The 17,572-nt window shown below is 41.2% G+C and overlaps 3 protein-coding genes across 11 annotated transcripts in view; 2 read left to right on the forward strand and 1 right to left on the reverse strand.

Moving 5' to 3' along the window:
- Positions 1 to 1,533, reverse strand: part of bean1 (brain expressed, associated with NEDD4, 1) — a 25,221-nt gene extending 23,688 nt beyond the window's left edge. For both annotated transcript variants that reach the window (XM_088420887.1, XM_088420886.1), the window contains exon 1: positions 1,195 to 1,533. In XM_088420887.1, the coding sequence (XP_088277013.1) occupies positions 1,195 to 1,228 (34 nt within the window). In that variant the 5' untranslated portion in view covers positions 1,229 to 1,533. The remainder of the gene's footprint in view (positions 1 to 1,194) is intronic.
- Positions 1 to 6,235, forward strand: part of LOC148419999 (arylsulfatase I) — a 7,283-nt gene extending 1,048 nt beyond the window's left edge. Inside the window, exons 2-5 of one of the 2 annotated variants that reach the window (XM_088420882.1) lie at positions 2,147 to 2,245; positions 2,484 to 2,762; positions 3,697 to 4,029; positions 4,174 to 6,235. In XM_088420882.1, coding sequence (XP_088277008.1) covers positions 2,214 to 2,245; positions 2,484 to 2,762; positions 3,697 to 4,029; positions 4,174 to 5,260 — 1,731 coding nt within the window. In that variant the 5' untranslated portion in view covers positions 2,147 to 2,213 and the 3' untranslated portion in view covers positions 5,261 to 6,235. Of the gene's footprint in view, positions 1 to 2,146; positions 2,246 to 2,335; positions 2,373 to 2,483; positions 2,763 to 3,696; positions 4,030 to 4,173 lie in introns of those variants that run through there. The other variant, XM_088420883.1, reaches the window with a different exon arrangement.
- A 6,395-nt stretch (positions 6,236 to 12,630) lies between these two features.
- camk2g2 (calcium/calmodulin-dependent protein kinase (CaM kinase) II gamma 2) overlaps positions 12,631 to 17,572 on the forward strand; it is a 29,846-nt gene continuing 24,904 nt past the window's right edge. For all 7 annotated transcript variants that reach the window (XM_088421317.1, XM_088421315.1, XM_088421316.1 and 4 more), the window contains exons 1-2: positions 12,631 to 12,774; positions 14,761 to 14,855. In XM_088421317.1, coding sequence (XP_088277443.1) covers positions 12,710 to 12,774; positions 14,761 to 14,855 — 160 coding nt within the window. In that variant the 5' untranslated portion in view covers positions 12,631 to 12,709. The remainder of the gene's footprint in view (positions 12,775 to 14,760; positions 14,856 to 17,572) is intronic.

The raw sequence follows: 17,572 nt of genomic DNA on the forward strand, positions 1-17,572 counted from the left end.
TTTATATATGTGTCTTTTAGGGGCGTGGTCTAGTGAGTGACATCAAGGGTTGAAGATGAGTTGGCCAGTGAGAATCTGAGCATGGTCTGTAGCCTGCAGTAGCAGGAACATTTTTAAAAAAGTCTTCAAACAGAGAGATTCCTTTTCCATGTCTGGTTTCTCAAAATGTTAAATACGTTTAAAGTGGCATGTTATCCATATAACATCATCATTTTATTGCTTAATTAATTTTATTGCTGGTCTGACGGAAAATTGCACCACTAATGACAATGCATGTACATAAAATTGTGCACAAAAAAGGTATCAAACATTTTGCAAAGGAATCTCTCTTAGCAAAAGGTTCCTTCATGTTCCATTTGATTTGCTCTGTATTTGAAAGGGAACCAAATACTTTGCTTCTCATAGCATTAAAAAAAAAAAACAAAAAAAAAAAAAATCAAATTAGCAGAAACCCTGTTACAATCTCACATATCCCCTGAAGTGCCTTCATGTACCCCAGGGGTACTAGTAGCCACAAATGAAAAACCAGTAGTCTACTTGACTGTTTTGATCTTTTTTTTTTTTTTTTTTTGGGGGGGGGCTCTACATTCAGTCGACATAGAAAGTCTACACATTTCTCAAGAAGCAAGAATGAAATAAGAAAAAATCCCAATGTGGAAAAATGTGGTCAGACGAAACCAAGGCACCTTTTTTTTTTTTTTTTTTTTTTTATTCCATTAGCTATATTTGATGCAAAAACACCTTTTTTCTTTAAATGAGGTAATAATGAGCAGTTTAAAGGCAGTCAACATTAGCGCAACCCATTAGAATTTTTGCTTGGTAGCAAAAAAATTTTTTTTTTAAATAAAGCCTACTAGAACAGAGGAACTTTATTAGTGTTTAACCTGTGGCATTATAAATGCTGATTCCCATTTAGTTTAAATTTAAGTGTGGTTATATCATTCTTAACACATCCCAGTTATGTGGGTGTGCGCACTTATGCAACTACATGATTTCAGTTGTTTATTTTTACGTCTCTTTTTTTTAAATTGGGTTGCACCGATTATTTGCTTTGTTTCTGCACTCATTCCATGTGATTCACATGAGGACACTCTCATGACATCAAGTGATGAGTGTGACATTGACGCGCGCACACGCTCCATACACACACACTCACACACACACACAGGAGACAGAGACGTGCTTACTACTTACCAGCAGCAACGTAGACATCCGAGTTGCCGCTCATCGGCTTGGCGTGTGTATCGTCACATCAACATGAATGCCACGTGAGGTTGCTTCCCGCCTCCCGGGACGTGGCCCACCTCCTCAGAATAGCCTCCTTGGCGGTCAAACTGGCTCCTCGCATTCCTTGCTTCCTTCTCCTTTTTTTTTTTGTGTGTGTGTGTGTGCGTCTTTTTCACATAGCGGCTAGAGCACTGAACCGCACTCGTCCCCGCCCCCCTCCTTGTCCTCCTTCTACTTCTCCTCCTTTTTCTTCTTCTTGGCGTGTCCTTCTCTGCAGGATAGTCCACTTCAGCATCCCGGCAGCATCCTCCTCTTCATCCTTCTCATCTTCCTCGTCTTAGATAGGCCGCTAACGCCCTCCAGTGGTGAAAATGGGAACGCCAGCTTCCCGCAGGTTACATCAAGTGTATAACTTGGAAAAATGCAAAATGCACGCCGGCCACATCACTTGTACAATATTTAAGATATGTTGGGAAAAAAATATTTAGGAAGTTAACAGAATAAGGAATTTAAATGGTAACGTAATTTATTTACAAATCTAAATCGTTTAGTCACATATGTGAGATACATAAACAGTACACCTTCTTACCCTTCCTTAATTAATTTAGAAGAGAATAAAAAGAAGTATCAGTATAAACGGCCAAAACATTAGTCATTTGAGAGCATTTTGATTTTTTAAATCAACAAGCACTCTGAATAATTATGATATTGAACCTAAACATGTATTGTAATAAAATGCACAGTACCTCTAAATTATATACATTAAAAAAAAGTTTCATAAAAAATCGTATTTATGGTTATATTTATTGTTACATTTCCTTTTGTTTGTTTGTGTGTGTATGTTTTGGCAAAAACAACATATTCATATTTTGTGTGGAAAAAGTTTGTAATGCTTTGTTGTTGTTCCCTGTTTTCCTAGTGGGGCCTAATCGATCAATCAGCCGGCCGGTTACGCCCATCAAGGAGAAAACCAATGTTATTAAAGGATGGATTTTCAAGGGTTTAGAATAACCTTAAGGTAATTCCGTACTCTGTTTGTGTGTCCATGTGCACTTGTGTTTGTGGATTTGTGTGTGCACACGAAAGTTGAGCTCATTTTCCAGTCAAGGTGCGAGGTAGCCAAAAGCCCAATGGAATGTAATAAGGTACTGCAAAGATTTGTCTTTTCATACACATCCAGCAGCCCTTAAACCTTCTTGCCATTTCACCTGTGTCTGGTACCAACCTAAGGCCGTCTCATGCTACTTTCCCCATAGGATTACTCCAATTTTATGGATTATTCTTCCCGAGATGAAGCGAAGCATCTGCTGCGTGTTTTTTCTGGCGATCTGCTCCCACGGCTGCCGGGCCGATCCCCCGCCGCCGCATCTGATCTTCATCATGGCCGACGATCAGGGTTACGGCGACGTCAGCTACCACGGTTCGGACATCCGCACGCCCGTGTTGGACCAGCTGGCGGCGGAGGGGGTCAAATTGGAAAACTATTACGTTCAACCCATCTGCTCGCCCTCCCGTAGTCAACTCATGACAGGACGGTCAGTAACTCACTTGTATTTTTATTAGTATACATCAGTTGGATGCTTGGCTTAGGAGCCATCTCAAGGATTTTCTTTTTTGGAGGAAGTTGGGTGCAGTGAAACATGTGGGTTATCATGTTTATGTTTCAAATTATGTTTCAATTGTAATACATTAAAAAGAACCACTCAATGTTCATTTAAGTAAGTCGTGTAAATTTGCCTTTCAAAAGTCAGGTTAGCTTGATGCTAACGGATGTTACAAAATGCCATAACCCCGCTAACAAATCTAGCATGACAGGCAATGCTTGTAAAATTTTTAGGATGCTCAAGCACTTTTTAGTGGGACCAAGCACCAGAAAACTGGAGATGGCTTAGATGTATATTTTAATATTTACCTACTTTTTTTTACCCCCCTTCCCCTACTCTACACACACAGACACACACACACACACACACACACAACATGTCCTCTGGAACTGGCAGCCCTGAATTTATAATCCTAGAATTGCTATGTTGAATTTTAGTCCATTTCTTGTGTTTATCATCTGTGTAGAGCTACCATTATTTGTATTATTTAGTTTTATTTTGTGTAGTATATCTCCATATGTCTTTGTACTGCAGATTCATGTTTTGTTTTATTTTTCAAATGCTTTTTATTAGTTCTATTTACATTTTATTATATTTTCCCACATAATACTGTATAAACATGTTTTTTTTGTTTTATATTAGTCACATTTTAGAAATATTTGTAGGTGCTGTCTTATAGTTATTGTATTTTTCTAATATTTTTGTAAATACTTTTAGTTGTCAAACTGGTGAAGTCTGTAAATTGCTGTATTTCTAAACAAATTTTAGATTTAAAAGTGTCATAAACATCCTATAACCCTTCCGTGAAATGTACATTTCTTATTATTTCCTGAACTCATGTGACCAAGCTTGTCTTTCTTGCTAGCTACCAAATTCACACCGGCCTGCAGCATTCAATCATCCGTCCACGTCAACCCCTGTGCCTCCCCCCGGACGTCCCCACCCTGCCCGAGCGCCTGTCGGAGGCGGGTTATGCCACTCACATGGTGGGCAAGTGGCACCTGGGCTTCTGCAGGCCCGGCTGCTCGCCCACGGCACGGGGCTTCCACACCTTCCTGGGCACGCTGACCGGTAGCGGAGACCACTTCTCCTACCAGAGCTGCGACAATGCCGAAGCCTGTGGGTTTGACCTGCATGATGGAGACACGCCGGCGTGGGACATGGCGGGGAATTACTCCACTCTGCTTTATATTGACAGGTACTAGAAGTGCAAAAAGACTTTGTTTTCAACAAAACTGGTCAAGATTTGATTTCTTTTACTCAATAAAGGTCTGGGAAAACCAGTCTTGATACCCGTTCCTTGACACCCTCATGTTCTAATTTGTCTCCTCCTTTCCTACAGAGTGAAGCAGATCCTGAGAAGTCACAACTCGGGAACGCCGCTCTTCCTCTACCTTTCCCTACAGGCCGCCCACACGCCCCTGCAAGCACCTGACCACTTCCTGGATTTGCACTCGTCCCAGAGCAATCGCATCCGCCGTCACTACGCGGCCATGCTCAGCTGCCTGGACCGCGGCGTCGGTCAAGTCGTGGAGCAGCTGAAGGCAAGCGGTCTTTATGAAAACTCGGTTGTGATCTACTCGTCTGATAACGGAGGGCAGCCTCTCTCCGGAGGGAGCAACTGGCCGCTTCGGGGCGGCAAAGGAACGTACTGGGAGGGCGGCATCCGTGCGGTGGGCTTCGTCCACAGCCCCCTCCTGAAGAACAAGGGCGTGGTCAGCAGGGCGCTCATCCATGTATCTGACTGGTACCCCACGTTGTTGTCCCTGGCCGGCGCGCCGCCACCCCAACAGGGCCTGGACGGTCACGACGTGTGGGGCGCCATCAGCAAGGGCCTCCCCTCACCTCGCACCGAAATCCTCTTCAACATCGATCCAGTCTCCAGGAAACCCGGGGAGCCTTACGACAAGGCCTTGGTGGTCAACGGCTTTGGTATCTGGGATACCGCGGTGAGGGCGGCGATCCGCGCCGGGGATTGGAAGCTTCTGACGGGAAATGTTGGCGATGGTGACTGGACGCCGCCGCAGGCCTTCAGCGACGGTCCGGATCGCTGGCAGGGGTTGGAGAAGAGGCGCAACGAGGTGGGAAAGTCGGTTTGGCTATTCAACATCTCCTCCGACCCTTACGAGAGGTGCGACATGGCCCGATCTCGGCCCGAGATCGTCAAGCATCTCCTGACCAGGCTGGCGGAGTACAACCGGACCGCGGTGGTACCCAGGAACCCGCCCGACGACCCCATGGCGGACCCCGAGCTGCACGGCGGGGTCTGGGGACCCTGGCTGGGACTGGAGGGCCAGGAGGGACAAGATGGGGATGGAGTCAGCAGGAAACGCAGGGGGGCCAGAGTGAAGCAATGCAAGTTGTGCAAATTAAAAGCGCTCTTTAAAAAGGTCAGGTCACGTCTGCAGAAGAACGCTGTGTTCTTCTGAAACCTCCAAACAAAATAGATTTACATTGTAAACTCTCAGCCAGTGGATAAGAAGTACTTTATTTTGAACGTGTGATATACCGTACATTATCGTGCTAATCTAATTAAGCCGCCACACTTGACAAGGCAGTAATTAGTTAGTTAGTTAGTTAGTTAGTTAGTTAGTTAGTAACCCTTGAGTCTGTTGTAAAGTTCATTAATCAGTTCTTTAAAGTTCCTCAATCAGTTAGTTATGTTGTTTCTTAATCAATTAATCAGTCTGTCAATAAGCAATTCAACAAGTTATAGTTTATTTGTTCGTTTGTTAATTGCATAGTTAGGTAGTAATCATCTAGTTTATTGTAAAGTTAATCAATCTGTTACAAAACCAGTTACATTTAGTGGCTTAATCAGTCAGTCAGTTAGTTCAGTTGTTCCTTAGTCAGTCAGTCACTCAAAGTCAACAAGTTATAGTTCATAGTTAGTTAGTTAGTTAGTTAGTTAGTTAGTGTGTGCCCCTGGGGGTATGTGAATTCATTTATGGTGTGTGTAAGATTGTACCTGGGTTTCTGCAAGGATCAGCAAATCTCATTTAATGCCATTGCAGGAACACTACATTTTTCTTTTCAGATCAAAAGCAAATTAACAGGAACATAAATAAACTGGCATAATTTTGCTATAGTGATTACTTTGCAAAGAATTGCATGGCTTTCTTTTGTGGAATTTTATAAGAATGCACCTTGTCGTTGGTGATATCTTGCAGAAATAAAACAAACGTGACATGATTTATCTTCTGTAGTTGCAAATGCAGTTCCAATGTAGTTTCACCCATCAAAACAAGAATGGCACAACACTCTCTTTTAAGTCTTTTTTTTCAATCAGTTGGTTAGTTGGTTAGTTAATTAGTTAGCTAGTTAGAGGAAATTTGCAAAATGCATAACACATTTCTAGTGGAAATAGTTTTGGTTGCAGTAAGGTAGTCAAAGTGCAATCAGGCAGTTAGACCAATAAAAACATGTCATAATATGTAAATATGAAGTCTTCCTATTTTTTTTTTTTTTTACATTGCTGTTACTAATTATAAAGAAGGATGAAAAAATGCTTCCAGGTTCATTTCCCTCTTTGTCATCACATAGAACCCTAAAATGATGCAAGAACAAATGTTGCCTCCTTTCTCAGTTTTTGGATCTGCTATAAAACAAAGCCACTTGTATACATTTGCTTGGCGTCATCAGCGATCCCACACTTGATATAGTAGCAGCTACAATCCCCTTGTGGCTTTTTTTTTTTTTAATATGAATATTCAGCTGTCCTCATTTGCCATTTCTGGTCAACTCCCCCACACTCCCACCATCAGTCCCTCAGCTACCTTCTCAACAGTTCCGCTCCGTTTTCTCATCCTACTCTTTTTTTTTTTTTTGCTCAGCACAGATCCATGCAGCACACTTTAATAATCAAGGTATGTACTGAATGTGTCATTAATGACCTTCAAAAACCTTTCTTCTAGATCCTGATTCCTTGATTTGAAGTGCCATTTTGTTCCAGCTGTACAGCAGTAAAAGAAGTCTTGTGTAATGTTTATATGTACTATTTTGTATACATAAACCAACCATTGAATCACTTTTTACTCATGAAAATATTGATATGGCACAAATGAAGACTATCCTCTGATGTGCCCCCTACTGGACATTTAAAAATGGCATTTAATTCATTCTGTATTTTTATTAAATAGTCTTTCACTGAAATATTTGCATTTAAAACCCATCATATATTTGCAGTAATTAGAGAAAAAGCATTTATTCCTAGATGAATAGTGATTTTTGATGACTGTGATGACGAATTTATTGTAATGTTTTCAAAGACATTGAAAATCTACCAGCAACCATAGTGATAAAGTTTTCTTATACAATATGTGTTTTTGTTTCCAAGTGGTCCCAACTAACCAACGCTTGCTAATTGCCTTTTTCGAAGGACAAAAAAAAAAAGAGCAAGATTTGCTGGATGAGACTTTTGAGTCGGGTGCCCACGCGAGCCTCTTCCAGTCTGCTGCGGATGGCCTGTGGAAATAAAGCACCGTCACATGCTGTAAATCACCAAGGAGGTGTCACACAAATGCATGCCCACTCACAGACACACACACACACACACACACACGGGCAGACCACAATGCAACCAATCCGTGGGAGGAAGCCGCCATAACCATTGTTGTCTGATGCTCATTTAAACTTAACTGTGCTTTCTCCTTGTGATGCTCATTTATTCAAGCTAGCTACATTTGAGCTACTGACAACCTAGAGTGGTTTTCAGTTTTCAGTTTTTATGGGGGATTTATATCTTTGTTATTGATTGATTACATCTAGATGCAGAGATGGTGGTTTTTCTCACATTCCAAACATCAATCAAATCTATTAATAATTCATGAAAAATGAGAAATAACGTTCACTTATGCTAACATGCGGGCTCACTGTCACCCAAGCGATTCCCTTTTTTTTCTTTAAAATCAATCTCTGAATGTGACTTTCTGGGCTGCTGGCCAAGTGTTGAGCTGATGAATCAGTAAAAGTGCTGATCCTCAATTTAGACTAGATTACATGTATTTATTTATGTATAGATTAGTGATTTTTAGGATTAAAAAAATCATGTTGAGTCACTTTTCATGCAGCTTTCCCACAGACATAACCATTCTTACTTGAAATCTGACAGATATTCCGATTTTTTTCAGCCATTTTTACATGCACGCAATGATCATAGACCCTGTGTTGTGTCACCGTAGCAACTCTACAGAAAAAAATCTGCTTACGTCCCTGCACAAAATATCCCTAGCAGGTCTTAAGGGTTCACGCTGGTTAGCATGGAGAGCTATATCTACCATTTTGACCATTTTGTGTAGCTTCAAATCTGACAGATCAAATGAAGCCGTGCCTTTCGCGCGGTCAGCGGTCAGTGAAAGCAAAAAGGAAAAGTGTCTCAGCGGCAGGCGGCTGCAAGGCAAGCTGCAAACATTCTTGCTGGGTGACTCATTCCCCTTTGGCCTCGGTAACACTGCTCTTACTGTTACCCTGTGTCATCACCGCCAGGAAGCTAAGCGCAAAGAGAAGCGCCACGCGCTATTAAACGACAATAGCGGCGTGCAGACCTCCTCTGAGGTGTACATTGACGACAATTTGACGTAGTAGGCCAGTTTTGGTGACCCAGAACTTTTGTCGTGTATTTCCCTATTCTCAGCAGCGGGCAAGAGGAAGAATGTTCTTATCACCGGCAAACTTACTGACTCACTTGGCTATCTTTCTATCTGCAGTCACATGACTTTGAATTTCTGTTTGTGTCTTTTTTTTCGTGCGTGTAGTCCAATGCCTTGCGAGTGACCTCATCCCGCCCTGCGGACTGTTGATCTATATGTGGAAACATAGTTAGGGTTGGTAGATGGCGGTGCATGGAAGAAATGATTGTTTTATTCCAGCTTATGGTGCATATAGACCATATTGACCATAACAACTGTGGCATTTCAGTACTGAAGAATCAAAAATGAAGTATAGAGGGCAATTTTTTCATCGGAAAGCGTTTCTGAGAAAAAAAAATCCAAACATGCTTTCACAACTCCCTCCAAAGCCTCCCAGATCTAAGGACAGTATTTCCCTCTAAACAAATGAGTCCAAATGTTAGGTAAACTTTGAAAATGATAATGCGACTCAGAAAGTGCATTATGGTTTTAGTCCCAGTCAGTCTAGACTGGCAGACCTAGAGACTAGAGGAATCTAATTCCCAGTCTTCCATGGGAAATGATCCTACATCCTTGGAAAATCTGTCCCTGATAGTATGGAGAGGTTCATTTTAGTCAAATCTGGGAAACAATACTGTTGCCAAGAATATGCTATGGTTTTCATCCCAGTCATGGGACTAGGAGCTCTAAGCTTACAGACTATAGCGATGGATCTCACTCACGTCCTGTGAAAGTCTGTTTCTATAATTGCTCAGTGTTCTAAATCTTAAGCAAACCTCAACAATGACGTGTGCGCTACGGTTTTCATCCTGGTCTTGGTTTTCCTAGACTGGCAGATGTAGTGACTTGGAAAAATCACACTCCTCAGGCTCCCTGATAAAGAGCTTCCAGAGAAGACACGAAATGTCACGCAAACCTCAAAATGACATTTCGACCCTAGAGATGCGCTCTGGTTTGGTCTTGGTTCTTCTAGACTAGACTAGAAGACCTAGTGATTGGAAGAATCAAACTCCTCAGGGTAAAGATCTTACATCTTGGTAAACTCTGTTCATATTATAGCTCAGAGAAGAGTCCAAATGTAACACAAATCTCGGAAATGGCATTTTGACCCAGTAGGTGCGTCAATCTCCCTGATTGGTAGACAGCGATCGGAAGAATACCGCTACTCGGGCTCCATGGCAAAGAAACTAATAAACTGGGAAAGGCTTTTCCTATAAATGCTCAGATAAGACTCCAAATGTTAGGGAAACCTCGAAAAGGGCATCAACATCATCCTCCTGGCTGGTTTTCGTCCCGGTCTTGGTTCTTCTAAACTGGCAGATCTAGTGACTGGAAGAATCAGACTTCTCAGCCCCACTATAAAAGAAACCGGCATCCTGGTAACATCTTCTACCAAGAGCTTCGAGAAGGCAAACCTCAGAATCCATACTGCAACCCCAGAGACTTGGTTTTGTCTTGCTTATAGAGCTGATACCTCTACATTTATAGTAGTGCTGTAGGTTTCAGCTCAGTAGAGGTGATCATGCCTCAGCCTCCCTGGGATTGTAGCCTCTTTCTTGGAAAAACTACAGTAAAAGTCTTCGGAATTTAGGAATGTTTTTTTTTCCTCGTCATGGTGCATTAAATCACATTGATACCCTTGACTAGTTTTTGGTGGGTTGACAAATAACGTTTGGTTGGTTTCTGGCTCAGTGGTAAGTGTGGATCTGAACCCCGACCATTGTGACCATGTCAAAGTGTCCTTGAGCTAGACACTCAACCCCAAGTTGTTCCTGATACTCATCATCAGTAGGTAAATGAGTAATTAGTGTAAAGCGCTCGAAGTGGAATAGCAGGGACACTTCCATGTTCCAGTTCAGTGGGCAATAGGACATCTGTACAACTGGAGTCAGGATTTGGTTTGTCATAATAGCAATACGTTGATTTTGGATGCATCCAAGGCAAATCTCGACGTCTGAAATCCACGGACAGAATTTCTAGGAACTCAAGTTTGCAGTCCCAATACGATCAAAGCCAACTCTGCCCATTAACTTTTTTATTTTTACATGCAACCAGTACTTATAAAAACTTTAAGTTTGGCGGTCAGATGTATTCCAGTCCCCTATACAATTAGACAAGTAGCTTTATTTATGTTTCAAGCTGTAAGTCAACTTTGGACGTTGCCAAGGCTGCACTTTATCACTCTCGCTGCCTATGTTCATCATATTTATGGTCAGAGGTGCAGCCGGAGCAGGAAGGGTGTCCGAGACTGTGGTCTTAGTGTAACATGTCTGCTATCTGTGAAGTGATATACCTTTGATGACCTCATCAAGCTCTGATCTTCAGCGATTGCCATGAGACTTCGTTGTTGATTGTAAAGAGGCGAGGATGAAAATCACCTCTTGTGGTTCCAATCCCCATTGCCAGGAGTAAAGCCCTACCTTGAGTGGTGGAATTGAAATGAAAAGAAATATGAGGAAAGAAATTTACGAAAAAGCAGAAGAAAATGTACTTGCAGGCCAAGATTTTCAAATCAGAGCTTCTTGATGTTATTACCAGCCAAAAGTAATCTCCCTGCTCCTCCACTGTTGGCTTCAAACATTTTTTTTCTTGTAATGGTGAGAAGAGTAAAGCATAAAAAGAGGCAGATGGGTACAAGTGGTCACAGGGATGGAGGCTTTGCTTGTTTAGCGCGTCACAGCCTTCAGGGTGACACTAATGCGGTGTGACACTACAGCGACCGGGCGTTTCTCCTATACCAAGCCGAGACATAAATTAGCACAACGACTGTGTCATTATGGGTTTATTGCCACAATTCAGAGTGTTACGAGCCAGTCCCAGCGTTAATGTACTGTACTTCTCAGCAGTGTACTCTCAAGAGGGCTTTAAACTATCTGTCTCATCATGTTGATTTTTATGGCTCTATTTACCAGAAAGTGTCGGTTATGATCATGTCCTCTTTTCTTACGGTGCTTATTGTATGCAAAATTTTTATATGAGCGCAAACTGAAAAGATCCCACGTTATTCAGTGAGTCTGCCATGGTGTCAGTGCAGCAAAACATTAAAATATTGCGGCATTCATCTCAGCTCGTTCAAAGGAGGACTCTGTCGACATCAGCTGATCTCTAGTCAGATTGATGTCTCCTAACAGGAGAGGAGCAAGACTCAAACTGACCCTGGAGCTGCGGTTCAATTCAGACATTGAATTACACTACTACGGGCGTAGAGGAGCTCAGTTTGAGAGGTCTTACTCTGATTATTATTGCTTATTATAGTCCTTCAGTTCGAGAGTGTATGGTGCAGGTTTGCAATTTGTCATTTTACATGAGTGGAGTCAGCAGTCTATCTCTTCAATAAAAGACATTGATCTATATCTCGATGGTTTATTGATAACACAAAATGAAAAACATCAAAGCTAAGAACGGGCATTGATAGTATTGGTGGTCTCACTCTTTCAGCAATGGATATATAAACACAGCGTGGCGCAACACATGTAGAAAGACAAAATAATCACAACCATTTATTATTCACCATATGCAACATTGAGCATACCCATGGCTCTGTGTTGTACTTCTCCCAGTAGTTTTTTTTTTTTTTTTTAATTGTTTTGGCATACTGTATGAGATTTTGCCAGATTTTGGAAATGTCAGGGACCCTAAGACCCAACAGAAAATATCAGGCCTTGAACTAAAAGGTGAACAAATCCCATCTCTACATTGCGAACTAAAAATAGGAGCAATTTGTTATAACCTCACTATTTTTTAAGTAGCTGACCCCACATGGTGCCGTTTGGTACCTCTACCTCTTTTGACACAAGAGAAATGTTACTAATTTTAAATGGTAAACTATTTAATAGTTAACTGATTTTAGTTGCCAATTTTATTTTTAAAAATGACACGGGCCTCTTAAAAATGGACGGAAGACCACCAATGGTCATAGTTTGAACACCCTCGTGGTTTTTCTATTTGATTGTTATTACTATATGATTTTTTTTTATAAAATATTGGATTTGTTTCTTTTTTTTAATCATTACCCGTTTTGTATATGAACGCGGTGACATGACTAAATCAACTCGCATCTCAAGGCACTGCTGTGGATTCGTGTGCGACAGAGAGCATCTTCTCGTACATAGACGATCTTGGTTGGTTCCAGCTCCTCGCCCCTCCCCTCCCCGCGCGGAGCTCAAGCCTGTGTGTTGTCTCTCCAGCCTTCCCACCTAGCAGCCTCCCGACCATCCAGACTGCACGATCCCCCCCTTTCTCCCCTCCAACATGGCTACGGTGGTCACCTCGACCCGCTTCACGGATGAATACCAGCTCTACGAGGAACTAGGAAAGTAAGCGACTCCTTCCTTCTCTTCTTCCTTCTCTTCTCTCTCTCTCTGCTCTGCGCTCCATCTTGTTCATCGCGCGCGCGTCTTGTTGAGTGTTGCCTGCTCTTTAATCCCCAATCCAGGCGTTTTAAAGGTGCATTGCGCCATGTTTGGCTCCATAAACAAACGTCAAACTTGCTTGTCAAGCCCAAACCACCATCAGACACCCTGCTCCCAGGACCTCCACCTTTCCCACTGGGGTGCACATCCTGCATGGTGGCATCTTCTCTCCTGCACACACACGCACGCACGCGCGCGCGCACCATGCCGTTGTTGTGCAGTGTTACCTTACATTTTGCATGCAGGACTGCACGTTTTGGGCATTGCACGACCCTGCTGCTGCTGCACCCTTTCGCGCGCGCGCATGTGTGTGTGTGTGTGTGTGTGTGTGATGAGTACAAACACGACGAAGCTGCAAAGCTGCTGTCTTTAATCTCTCCGCACCTCCATTAGCAGCAGCGGCGGCGGCAAGCGTGTCTTTAAATGCAAGCAGGCCAGCGTAAGCGGCTACTTGTTGTACAGCACCGATGGACAGTATATTCTCATGCCTGTTGACAGCCCGCGTGCTAATGAAAGACGCCAACAAGTGACGCTTAATTGACTTCCAAAATCGTTTTTTTCCTCCGCTGGGAAATGTAAAGTCAGTTAATCTGTGGCAGGGTCAACACCCTCCCACTCTTGCCTGCAGTATAAAATTTACGTCTATGGTCTTACGTTATCTTAGGTCTTATTACTTAAATGTCGTGTAAGAAGCTCATCATTAAATAGGTTAAGTACCATTAAAAAACATTGACAGCCTGAGTATGAAATGCCTGACTGTGTTTGAATGTACCATGGGCACTGACTACATAGCTAGCGGCTAGCGCTAAACCTGCAGACTTTAAAGCATAATTATTTAGCGGCTTCTAAACGTCCTCAACTCTTTCAATGCTTTAGACGAAAATTGCCGTCTTTTAAAAAGCAATAAAAATAATAAATGATACAATTCTTTAGTTAAATACGTTTTTTTATGGAGAGTAGCTGACACCCTTGACGACGGTTGTGCTTGTCTAATTATCTAATATTAAGCCAGTTGAGCACTGTAGTGATAACTGTGACCATTGGATGGCAGTGTTGCCATACATGCTTCACATACATTACACATTTGTAATTCAAAGTAATAAATGCCAATCAATCTTTCATAACATAGCACGCATGTTTACATAGACATTGCGCACAATCGGGCTTGAAAGATGAGTGAAAATGCGATTGGCATTGAAAGTGTTAATCAGAGATTAAATATGATTATTTATTTTTTTTTTTTAATGGGAACATTTTGCTAGTGCTGTGAAGTTGGTGAATTTGCTATTTCTGCGTCAATCCCTCTCCATCATAATAAATCATACAGTGTACGTTTTAGCTTTCTCGTGTAAAATTGAAACAAGCTCAAAACAACAAAAATTTCATTATTAATAATGCCGTAAAATCAATGTATTTGTTCCATGGTCAAACCAAGGGGCTCAGTAATAATAATAAAAATAAGAGTCAATCATTAATAATTGTCATTCTTCGCAGAGGATAAAGAATATGTGCGCCTTAATTTTTGCGTTGCTATCACTCGTGTTCAAATGTGATTCGTTAAAACATTTCGAATTTCCAAAACAATTATGGTAGGTATTTGTTTTTTTTTTTGCCCATCGCTTGATTTTTTTTGTATTGTATGTCGGTAATGTTGAAAGTCATCTTCCAGCATCACATAAGCTCCGCTTCCTGTTCTCTCCCTTATCATCACACATTTCCTCTTTGTCATTCACTGACACTCTAAAGAGTACGTCGTATCAAAAAGCCAAAGAAAAAGCAAAATCATCTTGCCACGAGTGTCTGTTTTGGGTGCGCGCGACGCCTTTTTGTGTTAGTGAGTCACGCTGTGCTTGTTATGCCACGCCAACGTTGTTTATTTCCCGCCTCCAGGGGCGCTTTCTCAGTGGTGAGGCGCTGCGTGAAGAAATCCACAGGGCAGGAGTACGCCGCCAAAATCATCAACACCAAAAAGCTGTCGGCCAGAGGTGAGTCGCCCGTAGCTTTTCCTCAAGCGGAATCCCTGGAAAGCAGCCGCTTCCTCTTCACGCTCGGCTCGCCTCGCTTTCCTCAAGAGTTCCCAGACTCTTGGCTGAGTTACAGAGGCTGGATTTACACAGCAGGCCCAATTCACATTTCAAGCGGTCAAATTAGGAAAAATAGTGGATCACTTTATCCACGTTTACAAGAGGCTTGATTCTAAACTGAAGATATCCGATCCCATACTTTTTGTGTGTGTGTAATAATACTTCCAGTGACTCATCCTGATTGTAACAAAAATGGTGTCACTTGAGCTATGTCATGTAAATGCGCCGTCAAAGTCACACACAAAAATCCCTGGGCTTTTTATTTGTTAGTGGTTGCTCATGGCCTCTCTTGCGTTCACATTTGCATTAGCAGCAGCTAGACATTTGATCCCAAAATACTACTTTCATGCTGGGAACAGCGCAGTTTATTTTGGCGGGCCTCACCCGCTGCTCGTTATTGTGTTGAAACTGGCTCGAAAGCAAAGTTAAAAAAAAAACTTGCTAGCAGATGAGTGGTGTAGTAAGCATGCCGGACCAGTAGTTGGCGATGCTTGGTCATAAAAATGCACAAACTAGTGCACATGTATCACACTGTTTTTATATATATATATATATATATATATATATATATATATATATATATATATATATATATATATATATATATATATATATATATATATATATATATATATATATATATATATATATATATATATATATATATATATATATATATATATATATATATATGTGTGTGTGTGTGTGTGTGTGCTGTTTAGTGATTAAACATTTTTGACTAATCGCAATTAATCGTTTTCCATGATTAATCGGGTTTTTCAACAATTTATTTTCTACGAAGGTGGTAACAGATATTTGAGTTTTTTTTTCTCAGTTTTTTTCAGTTTTTCGAAGGTGCCACCTTTTTTAAGGAGTGAGCATCTTTGACGGTCTCACAATTCAATTCGATTCAATTTTTTGGAGTGCGATTCGATTCAGTGTCGATTTTTGATTCGATTCAATTAAAAATGGCTTTTGCCTTCAATCTGTAGATGTGCAAAAAATCGCCATATAGTCATTTGACTAACAGGAGACAGTTAGTTTTTTTTTTTAGTATTTATTCTATCTTGATTTGAAAGAAAAAAAAATCCATAAAATCCTAAAACTTCTAATTTTTGATTTGAAGCTAGCTACAAATGTTATAGCTTTTATCGTGTAAAATTCGATGAAACAAAACATATATTCTCATTTTCCCCAGAAATTGCAGGACTAATATTATATGAAGTTATATATGAACTTATATAGATTTAAGAGATAATTATGGAGATTAGCAAGTCAGTCGCAGCTTTTGTACAATTTCACTCTCACGCATGCACACACACAAACACACACACACACACACACACACACACGGTGTCTCCCCTGTGTGTGCACTTTTTATTACTTTTGCCCAAGATCTGCAATAAATCATCTAAATAAAAGCGCCTATCTTAGAGCTCTCTAACGTAGTTACCTGTAAAGTCTGATTACTGCCACCGTAAACAAACAGTCTGATTTCTGTAATATTGTTTATTGTTTTATATGAATATTGATATTGCATTGTGCACGCTCATATTTACGAACTTGCGTAATCAACATGGCAATATTACAATGACAGAGGAAAAGAGATAGACACAAAAGAAAGCTGAGACAGGAAACGACGGAATAAAGGAAGACAGAAGCGCACGGGGGAAAAGAGAAACAATTCAATGCTGAGTTCCGTTTGAAAAGCATGGCCGACCACGTTAATTTCCAAGTCTCTCTTGATGCAAGATACCTGCGTGGAAGTTAAGCAATGTGCGAAAGAAATTCCAGGCTCAATCATGCCACGCTTTTGCTCACTTTTCATTCCATATGTGACCCTCATCCAATATTTAGAGTTTCCCTGGTTAAACCTCGTAATGGGTCGATTGGCCCGCGGCCTGCGACCCGCAGCCAACGAGCCACATTTGCCCTTGTGCCCAACCACACGAGGAAATACAATTTGTCAAAATGAAAGAGGAAGCCTTCCTCACTTCCTTCTGAGCCGCACTATCGTTTCGATCTGACCGCTATTCATATTCAAGTCATCTGCGTAAGCGACTGTGAGAATTTTTACTTCAGTGGACCAGGTAAAATGTTTAACTGAAATTGTAGCAAAAGTAAACAAAAACTGAAGGATTCCATAAAGTCCCTTCACCTTTTTGACATGCTTGAAGAGCAATATCAAAATCAAGTTCTGTATGGATTTGGGCTGCACAATTCATCGAATTTTAATCGCGATCATGATATTGGCCACCATGATTAAAATGAAAAAAAAAAAGAAGCCTACTTAGAACCAAACACATTATTTACTTTTAAGCGTATTTTTATTAGCAGTCAAAATGTCATTTTCCGTCATTTCAAGCCAAATTTATTTCAATGTTTTGCCAATCGGATTTTCAAATGGGTCTCAATTGACAACTAGAACTGTATATTTACAAATCAGGTGAGAAACTCAACGCCATGGTAAATAATACATTCGGGTGAGAAAAGCAGATACTTTTGTCATGCAAACATGTGGGAAACATTGTCCCCTGGTGGTAGGATGACAAACTGCTTGATTCGACATGTAAGACTAGGCCTAAATCAGGCTTTTTAAATGTTAATAACGCAGAGGA

Source organism: Hippichthys cyanospilos, chromosome 8 (assembly GCF_059441005.1).
Source record: "Hippichthys cyanospilos isolate Australia breed blue-spotted pipefish chromosome 8, RoL_Hcya_1.0, whole genome shotgun sequence".
In the NCBI taxonomy this organism is placed as follows: Eukaryota; Metazoa; Chordata; class Actinopteri; order Syngnathiformes; family Syngnathidae; genus Hippichthys; species Hippichthys cyanospilos.